At 31.9% G+C, this 11,012-nt stretch overlaps 1 protein-coding gene across 1 annotated transcript; it reads left to right on the top strand.

Moving 5' to 3' along the window:
- Positions 5,946-7,566, top strand: LOC109347514 (zeatin O-glucosyltransferase-like). Its single transcript, XM_019587413.1, has one exon. The coding sequence runs from the start codon at positions 6,024-6,026 to the stop codon at positions 7,425-7,427; it is 1,404 nt and encodes a 467-aa protein (XP_019442958.1). The 5' UTR covers positions 5,946-6,023; the 3' UTR covers positions 7,428-7,566.

Genomic DNA, 11,012 nt, shown 5'->3' with positions numbered 1-11,012 from the left:
CTAACCTAGACTCTTACTAAGCAAACATCCTAAGACCTAATAAAGATATAAAATACTTAGCCTCTAGATCTTCTTGAATGCTTTGTCTTGTATGAACTAGAGTCATGACTATATTGTTGACTTTGTTGTTTTGTTGATTTGCTCATCGCTTCAGGCTTGTCCTTGTTCATTAATCTTTGTTGTCGATCTTTGTCCTTATCAAACTCTGTCTTTCATCAACCTTAAACTTAATCGATAAACGGGTTCTTGAAAATACCAGAAAGTAGAAACAATAACAAACTTTAATCGATTAAACCCATATTAATCAATTTAGGGGTTACCAAGAATTCAATGCCTAATCGATAAAAATATCTCTTAATCCATTAATGGGTTTCCAAAAAGATATTTCAATGATGTAGGAACCTCCTGCATGATTTGTTAAAGAATGATGCATGCCTTTGAATGATGTATGATTTAAAAACTCTTTTTAAATGCATTAAAAAACATATGATCATGTATGTATGTATGTTCATGTAAATCATGTATGTGTGCATGTGCATGTAAATCATGTATGTATGCAAGTAAGTCTCATTTTAGTTATGATTTATTTTAGCTTGTGAGACTTTTATTGGGGTTCATCCTAACCTAGACTCTTACTAAGCAAATATCCTAAGACCTAATAAAGATATAAAATACTTAGCCTATATATTTTCTTGAATGCTTTGCCTTTTATGAACTTGAGTTTTGACTATATTGTTGACTTTGTTGTTTTGTTGATTTGCTCATCCCTTCAAGCTTGTCCTTGATCATTAATTTTTGTTGTCAATTGTTGTCCTTATCAAATTTTGTCTTTCATCAACCTTAAACTTAATCGATAAACGGGTTCTTGAAAATACCAGAAAGTATAAACAATAACAAACCTTAATCGATTAAACCCATACTTAATCGATTTACGGGTTACCAAGAATTCAATACTTAATCGATTAAAATATCTCTTAATCCATTAATGGTTTTCCAAAAAGATATTTCAATGATGTATGAACCTCCTACATGATTTGTTAATGAATGATGCATGCCTTTCAATGATGTATGATTTGAAAACTCTTTTTAAATGCATTAAAAACATATGATCATATATGTATGCATATGCATGTAAATCATGTATGTATGCATGTAAGTCTCATTTTCGTTATGATTGATTTTAGCTTGTGAGACTTTCATTGGGGTTCATCTTAACCTAGACTCTTACTAAGCAAACATCCTAAGACCTAATAAAGATATAAAATACTTAGCCTCTATGAAAATGTATGTGATGCATGCTTGCATCTTCAATCTCCCATTTTCTGATGATGACAATACTTGTTGATACTTGTTGATCTGACAGTTCTTTGTTGGATCTACTTGATGGTAATCAACTATGTTTTGCAATTTCCTTGTAAGTTTATGCATATTTCTCCCTCTTACTCCCCCTCAATTTGAGTATCGGGTGATCAAACATTTTCTCTTTTCATAAGCCTCAATCTATCTTCTCGTGCAAGTCCTGCAAAACATAAACAACACTTTTCTCCCTCTTTTGGCATGATAAAAAAGCAAAGTGATATATGAAAGCTAATTTCCAAAAGAATGAAAAAATAGTGCAAATTCTAGTGATATTAATCGATTATAGTCTTACTTAATCAATTATGTGTGATTCACTTTTACATAGAATTGCATTTTATATGATGTTTAATCAATTATGGTCTATTGTTAATCGATTAAACCTACTGTTATGATAGAATTCATTGGAAATTACATGTTATTTTGCAGAAGGTTATGTAATTTGATATCCATTAGTTTGATAAACTTGTTTTATACAGATTATGTACAGTACATGAAATCACTTGTTTTATGATACCACTTCTTCATACCTCTTGTTGGTTGAAAATTACGCACAATTAGATCAATACAATAAATTTGAAAATTACTAAGCATTCAATCATTCATTGATCAAACGATTACAAAAGTGATATAACAAGTACATGTTTCAATTTGAAAGAACAAAACAAGTATAGTTATAGCATGTCATGCGATTACAATTCAAGTTAAAGCACAAAATCAAACTAACAAATTTGGAAATTTACAATGCAACAACCAAGAACATGTAGACCACAAACTCCTAAAACAACACCTAACTAGGACACACTTGCCATTCTAATCTAGCTAGGAGGTGGTTGCGAAAAGCCACCACAGGTTCTGAATAAGAAGTGAAGCAACTTGAAACGATTCTGATTTTCTTCATCTTGTCTCTGAAACTCAGCCATGAGCCTATCCTCCATAGATTGCATTCTCGAGTCAATTTGCTCATTCAGGCGTTGTTCAATGGCATCCATATGAGCCAAACCAAACGAAGGTCTTTGAGGCATACTAGAAACCCCACCATTTTGTTGCTCCTGGTTCTGCTCACCTCGCTCAACGACTTCTTCTTCATCAGACAATTCCAAACTCATAGTGGTCCTATAGTCCTCTTGATACATCCATTCACCACCATATTTATAAATGCTCATCTTGTGAATGAGATTCTCATGGACCATGTGCTCTTTGGGATTTACAACGATTATCTACACATCAAATGTGTCAATCTCTAAATGATCAATGGCACGGGAGATAAAGATCCCATATGCCAGCAGTCTTGAAGAAGACGGTGCAATGCCATACATCACTTTCAAAATCTTGCCGGTCCAGCTTATCAGAATTCCTTCCTTAACAACAAACATTAGCTTCAGATCATCCATAGTTGGTTGCACGTGATGCGCTGAACCAAAATGTAAGTTATCAAGTAGTGTAATAACTTGTTTTCCACGGTTAAAGATCCAGCCTTTGTAAGCTCACCTTGGAAAAAAGAGTGAGGTCCCCTCAAACATGACTTGTACATCTTTGTAGAATCATGTGCACTCCATTTTCATCATTACAATCTCCGAGGGAACCACCATCACATGCCAAGCCTCCAACATCCATAAACATCACATCGTTTAGTAATATCATCTTACCTTGTACCATACTTATATATCCACCATCCTTGTACTAAAAGTTAGCATAGAATTCCCGAAATAGAGAGGGGTAAATGCTACCATTTAATTCCAGAAATCTTACAACCCCTTGTGCCTCCAATTCGTATGGGAATTGAAACCCCTACTCCACCATCTACGCCATGTCAGCATATCAGATGTATGTTGGTTTCTAGCTTACAAACCTAGCCAACCTTTCTGCTTGAATAGTAGGAGTATAGAATGGGTCCAAACCAAGGGATGGATTCTACCTAGATGAAGAAGACCCTTCAACATTGAGATTTCTTGTGCGTCCAAGATGATATAGAGAACAGTTGAATTCAGCGGTATGTTTTACTCTTTTGGGTCTCTCATTACTCATTTTTGTAGAAATAGAGGATGGATAATCAATTAAGAATGAATTTGAAATTAGTTTTAGAAAAGGAGTAAGCTTAGGTTATTCAATTTTAACCGAATTGATGGGTTGGAGGATTAGAGGAGGAAAGAAATAGAGATTAGGTAGCTCTAATCTGAGTTTGAGGATGAATTGCATGCTCAATTTGGGATAAGAATGTAGATTTTACGAGGTTAGGGTTTGAAGAAACATAACCCATAATTGTGTTTGAATTTGTTTTATGTCTGCACTTAATCGATTAACATTTGTGTTAATCGATTAATGAGATTTGAATTTTAACACAATTAATCCATTATGTTCCAACTTAATCGATTAAAATTTTAAAACATTTTTATTCCAAGTAATCGATTAAGGGAACAAATAGAAAAAGCCAGGTAATCAATTAAAACATAGAACAACCGATTAAATAAGTCATAGAAATAGATGTTGGCACATTTGAATTAGAGGTTTACTAAGACTCTAAGATAAAAAGTCTATCCTAAACACTTAATGAACACTTAACATAGAGCCAAAAGATACATGAAAGCATATTAAATCAAGAATGTGTTATACAATTCAGAATACATGCATTTATTGGCGATAAGTGCATTTATTTAGGATTATCTAGATGTTTAGCAAGCATTCAAACACTTAGGTAATATATCAGACAAAACATGTGATTATAAATTAAAGCTATAGTGTAAGGATATCCTATACCATCATGGCTTGAGGTGATATTTGAGTCACTTTATATAAGGGACACGAGTCCCAACTTATGATTTGGTAAAATATAATATGTTTCCCAATATACTAGGGTAGAGTTCTAAGGTAAAATAGATGACTTAACAAGCTGTAGACTTCCTATAAGGTGTTCATATTGAAACTTTTAAAAGGAAGAGAAGCCCAAATATTATAGGATTAGAAACAAGAGTCATACTCGAGCCTCTAACTCAAAATACTTAGTAACAGCATGAATGCTCCACATCATCAATACCAGAAATGATTAAGGTCATGAGCCTCTAACTCTACCCGTGCCCGCCCGTGCCCGTTGCCATCCCTAATTCTAATGTGAATTAGATGGATTTTCACTCGTCTTTAAAAAAATTCTTTAAAATTTCTGGTTTGACTATATTTTATTTTATTTTTTATTTTCTGAAAATTAGTAAAACTTTCCTCTCCCGAGATCTTTTGTTTATTTATTTTAATAAATTCAAAATTCATTATAAAAAATCATTAAAAATAGTTAATTTATTACAATTTTGAAAAAATCAAAACAAAATATAAAGTCACTTTATTAATTATATTTTTGTTTTTTATAGGAAAAACATATAGGTTTCTAGAAACCTATTTTTCTTATTTGATTTATTTATTTATTTATTTTAATTAATTGACAAAGGTTTCTAGAAATCTAATACTTTATTTAATAATTTTTATTTTTGAAAATGAATTTTGATTTTTTTTCTTCACGATACAAAAATGGATGTTGACACACGTCGTTTCTCTAATTATTATTTGACATGGTAAGTGATTAAAATGAAAGCATTCCTTAAAAAAAATTGTATTGAAAATGAAATCCAATACATTATAGTATATAGTTATATTTTCTTAAGACAATTTTTTACTTCTTCGTATTTTCAGTTTTGTTGTTTTAGACCTTTTTTTTAAATTTGTTTCACAGCTGTGATTGTTTCAAAAAAATTTCATTTTTTTCACGATTTTATCATTTAATAATTATACATATCATACCATGAATTCTATTTTTCATATATCTCTTATGAAATAAAAAAAATTAGTTAATATGCAATCTCATTATATATATATATGGGAGTCGATAAATTTTACTCTATATTATTCATGTCTTTGAATGATTTCTTAATGTCTATGCATTAATCTTAATCAACAAAAAATATAGAATGAAGTCAGTATTTCTATTGATAACAGAAATAATTTTAAAATAAATTCATTTTGTAAAAATAAATAATTTTAAAAACACTTATTATATGACTTTTTTCCCAAAAAAAATCTACTTTTCTATCCTTATCATTAATCATATTCAAGTCCATACTAGATGATAAAACACTAACATACGATATCCTACGTGTTACCCAAGATTGTACAAAAACAATTCTCTAGAATTGAATATACAATATGGAATAAGTTTTTTACAATATGACATTGCAAGCGTTATTCGTGACATCTATAATTATAAATTTTACTTTTATTTCTTAATATTTTTTAAACGTGCAAAGTTCATCACCATATTATTATATTAAATAAAATTAAATATTGATAAAAAATTCTTTAATTGACAAAATATATATTCTAAATAAATGTTTGAATAAAATAACATGTGTGATGTTACGTTGGACAATATTTATCACCTAGAAAACATTGGCAGTGTACTGGTTAGAAAATTAACATAATGAGTATTTTTGAATGTTTACGTAAGTTGGAGGATGAAAATTGCACATAAAAAACTTGGTTGACTAAAATGGCTCATAAAAAACTAGCCGACTAAAATCGCACAATTAAGAAAATTGAGGGTGCAAAATTGCATCTTAAGGTATATAACAAACAAACCCCTGTGCCAAAGTTCAATAAGGGCTTCTAGCAACCAAATCTTATCAATGGCTTCTGATGACCAAGGCAACAGCAAAAACAAATTTCACCAAATCGTGGTGGTGTTGGTACCCTTACCAGCACAAGGCCATCTGAACCAGCTTATGCTCCTTTCACGTCTAATCTTGTCACACAATATCCCTGTCCATTATGTTTGCACTGCTAAACACATCCTTCAAGCCAAAGTTCGTGTCCAAGGTTGGAACCCAAACTCCATTTCTAACATTCATTTCCATGACTTACAAGTTCCTCCTTTTGCTTCACCTACTCCAAACCCTAATGATGAAACCAAATTCCCATCTCATATTATTCCTTCATTAGTGGCTTCCACACATCTTCGTGAGCCTGTAGCAGCACTTATTCAATCCCTTTCTTCTACAGCTAGAAAGGTTATAGTCATCTATGATTCTTTGATGGCATATGTGGTACAAGATGTTCAACATATAGCAAATGCTGAGAATTATATTTTTCATAGCACATGTGCTTTTACCACTTCTATGTTTTATTTGGATAGAATAGGAAAACCTCCACAAGAAAGCTCAGTGTTTATACCAGAAGTACCATATGTTGAGGGATGTTTCACAACTGAAATCATTGACTTTGTCACTTCACAAGCTGGAATCTCTAAATTCAATGACGGGAACATCTACAACACAACAAGAGTAATTGATGGTCCTTATTTGGATTTAATAGATCTCATGGCTGGTGGGCAGAAGAGCTGGGCTCTAGGGCCATTCAACCCTTTAACAATTGAGAAGGAAAACTCAAAAGAAAGACACTACAGCTTAAAGTGGCTTGATAAACAAGAGCCAAATTCAGTTATTTATGTATCCTTCGGGACAACAACAACTATGACAGGAGAACAAATCAAAGAGATTGCAATAGGATTGGAACAAAGCAAGCAAAAGTTCATATGGGTGATAAGAGATGTTGATAAAGGAGACATCTTTGATGAAGATGGGATTAGAAAACATGAGCTTCCAAATGGGTATGAAGAGAGAAATGTAGGGTTTGGTTTAGTTGTGAGAGATTGGACACCCCAATTGGATATTCTAAACCATCCTTCAACAGGAGGGTTTATGAGTCATTGTGGATGGAACTCTTGCATAGAGACCATAACCATGGGGGTGCCAATAGCAGCATGGCCTATGCACTCTGACCAGCCCAGGAATAGTGTTTTGATAACACATGTGTTGAAGGTTGGCTTTGCTGTCAGGGATTGGGCTCAAAGGAATGAGTTGGTGACTGCACCAAATGTTGAGAAAGTTGTGAGAAGGTTGATGGAAACAAATGAAGGTGCAGAGATGAGACAAAGGGCGAGGAATCTGAAAGATGATATTCTTAGATCCAAGGATGAAGGTGGTGTTTCAAGTGTTGAAATAAATTCTTTCATTGCTCATATCACTAGATAGTATTAGATGCCACTGAATTGAACATGGCAAAATTTCTATGCATGTAGTCATCATCTGTTAATTTTTTTCGGAATAATATGTATGGTAAGCCTTTGCTTAGCTACTAAAATGAATTAATAATACGTTTTCTTATCAATTTTCTATTTCTATTATAAAGATTTGTGTTTATCGTTTGTTAAGAGTCTTGATTTTTATAAAAAAAATCAAGAATTGAAATAGAATTAAATCTATATTATAATTATTTTTAGTCTGTCATATTATTAGCTCTTCCAAGATACAAATGTAACTGTTGGGTACATAAGTGTAAAGTACCACAAACGATATGAAGGGATGAGTGAAAGAGTTTATAAATAGAAAAGATTTGATCATTGAACTATTACCTTAAGGTTTTGGTTCAAGACTGATGTTTTACTCGTAGCTCTTCACTCTTCTCATGTCTCGGTAATAATGGGACTCCCTAATGGTTAGAGGATCCTCGGTCGGGACAGGTCCAATAGTGAGGATTGGAGGAAAGACTAGCTCAATAAGCATGGAACCATTGTTGAGATAGAAAACCCCATATAGGGGTTTCCTGAACTGTTCCATAGCTTGGCTTATGAGATATTGTGGGTAGAGCTCATGCAGGTACATGCAGCATTAGACTGGAGTGCCTCCAGCAACATGCTCATGAACTGTTATAGGATATCGTCGTTGGAGCTCATGCACATGCAACATTAGACTGGAGTACCTCTAGCAACATGCTCATGCTGGTTAATCCACTCAGACCAGCCTAGCATTACAAAAGTTGTATGGGGGAGTAATGGCATTTGCCTGAAAGGGCTAAGATGATGAAAAATACTGACAGAATGGGTTTGTCTGTTTTATTATGTTATTGCAACATTTTTTAATACCTTAAGTTTATCTGTTTTCTGCTTTAATTGATGTATTTTATAAACAATCCAATTATTTGAACACTTAGATATGACACCCAACTAACACTTCTCACAACAACATATAAATATCTATTTCACCTTTGTATACAACATAATCACATCAATATACAAGAGTCCCTTCCCATGGTACAATTTTTTTTTTGCTTTTCTAAAAGATGAGAAAAAGTTAATATTATATTTATTTAGACAAAATCTTAAAACATAGGTAGTTTTATTTTTTCTTAAATTGACAGTGGACCAGACCAAACAAGGTTGCTACTTTTCGGCATCTGCCATATCTTATTAAAAATTAAAGTAAATACGTATTTTGGTTCTTAAAAGTTTTTGCGTTTATCAATTTATTCTCTAACAAATTTAAAAATATAAAATGGTCTTCATAAATATCAAATGTGAGTTAAATTAATTTTTTTAGTATTTTATAACCTTTGAACGTGATTATACTCACCACATTCGTAATCAAGAAGGCAATGTACTTCTCATTAATTTTGAAGTAATGATTTGAATGTATGTTACTTTAATTCTAAGGAGAGAGAATTAAAGCAATTAGTTAAGAAAATTTTGACGAGATGATATGAAGGTAGGGAAATATTTAGTAGTTATTTGTATCGAATTGGTTACATCAAGTATCAGATAAGTTCTATATTAATATACATATGATTGATGGTAGAAGTTGTTAAAAGCTGATATTAATCTTGAAGTTAGTATACAATTTTATTCCTATACCTTATATAGAACATTTGTCTATAAAGATTTGATCCTGCTAGTCTGTAAATTATGATCGTAGTAATTAATAGTAGTGGTATTACTAAATTAATATAACTATAGCTTCTAATATTTAAGAAAATATGCACACATAGTAATAATGATTTTTTTATTAAACTTGGTGAAGAAATCATGTCCCGAAGAGTGCAAGTGGTTCATGACTTCATATTAAATTAGAAACTAAGGGAATGCACTACTTACAAATTTTAAGGCTGAAATTGCAGTAAAAAGTGCATTACTAACAATGTATGTGGCTTACATTGTAGGATCCTTTGATAAGGATGTTACAATCTATCCATAAGTTTTGATCTATTTGTGTTTTACCTATAGTAGTTTTTTTAGTTTTTGGTAGTGCAGTATATGATTATATGTTTTTGGAAGCCTAATGCAGTATATGATTAAACAATCAATTTCCATCAGATTATTGGCTTACTCCATGACCATCTGTGTAATGATGTACTGATATGTACGTACTCAATCTGGATTAGTATCAGTATATGTTAAAATAGACTATTGGAAACATGACAAAATTAGACTCACTTATTAAAACATGACACTAATGAGCTAAATGTTAAATGATTAAGAATAATAATATTTTCTTAGTCTTACCTCATGTAAGGTTTTTTCAGAATCACTCTGGGTAGGTAATGCAAGCTAAGTAGTACTATTAAAATGAAATGTGAAGGTTTGTCACTACAATAGGAACTGCAATGAAGAGATCAAAGAAAAAAGTTTGATAGCCTAACTTGGGAAATAACGTTGGAGTTTGAAAAAAATCCCTTGCACGAGAGCAACAATTGTAAACCCAGAACATATGCCAACAAATACCACAGCAAGAGCAGTTGATACTGCAAAACTGTACTTCAAGGATTCTTCCAATTCCAACAATACGCAAGAAAAATTGTTAATTATTACTATAGCATTGAATCTAAAATATTATAGGTATACATGATTTTATGTCACTAAGTGGGAGTCTCATATTTTATGTCATACAGTTTCAAGAGCATTGAAACCATCAAGAGAAATCACTTCATTAAATTATTTCTTGTTTCTACGAATGCATGATTGCTAACTGTTATGATAGTTGGTTCAAGAATGCATGATTGCTAACTTAGCTGTATAATTTTCACCTGATTTGTGGGGAAATGGTAGTTTACTAATGAGTCGAATCTGACTATAATCCAAGGATTACTATCTAGAGAATTCAATGAAGGATTTAGAAGAATTTTGACAGACAATTCTCTGTTTCTAGGTGGTGCATCATAAAAAATTGTATTTTATCTTGCTTTTTGAATATCATATTATGTGCAATTGACTTTTGTGGATTAGTTATCGAATTTATGATTTTGTCTTTATTTATGAACTTATTTTAGTTACAGAATTATAGAAATTAGCACCCAAATTTTAGAACCATCTTCCTATCCTTTTTCTATTCTTATCCAAAGGTTTATGGATTCTTCTATTTGGCATGCTCATTTCCAAAAATCATTGTATGTATGCTAATTTTCACACCAGCGGACATCAATAATACCATTGAATCTATAAAATTTAACCAACTTTTTAATATTAAACTTCAAATTGACCTACATGGCAGTATATGATTACACATGTATAAGAAAAAATAAGTTGCCAAATGTTCACTTGGGCTTTAGACCAAATGTAATAAAAAGATTATTTGTATTGGTATGTACTCAATCTTGTATACAATATACTTTAGCATGGTCACTTGTACAAAGTTCAACTACCTACCAAAGAGCTTGTATACAACCTACCCGGTGAAATCTGGTTTACAATTCTACACTCCAGAAACTCTTGCTTTTCAGATTGAGTACATACCTCATGACAAATTTCAGCATGTTGTAACCTTGATATTACTTTTTTCTCTTTTCAC

Source organism: Lupinus angustifolius, chromosome LG05 (genome assembly GCF_001865875.1).
Source record: "Lupinus angustifolius cultivar Tanjil chromosome LG05, LupAngTanjil_v1.0, whole genome shotgun sequence".
Lineage (NCBI taxonomy): Eukaryota > Viridiplantae > Streptophyta > Magnoliopsida > Fabales > Fabaceae > Lupinus > Lupinus angustifolius.
The sequence above is the reverse complement of the archived record's forward strand: the minus strand, read 5'-3'. Positions and strand labels throughout refer to the sequence as shown.

Coding starts and splice junctions, on each gene's coding strand:
- LOC109347514 (XM_019587413.1), top strand. CDS start 6,024: ATGGCTTCTGATGACCAAGGCAACAGCAAAAACAAATTTCACCAAATC.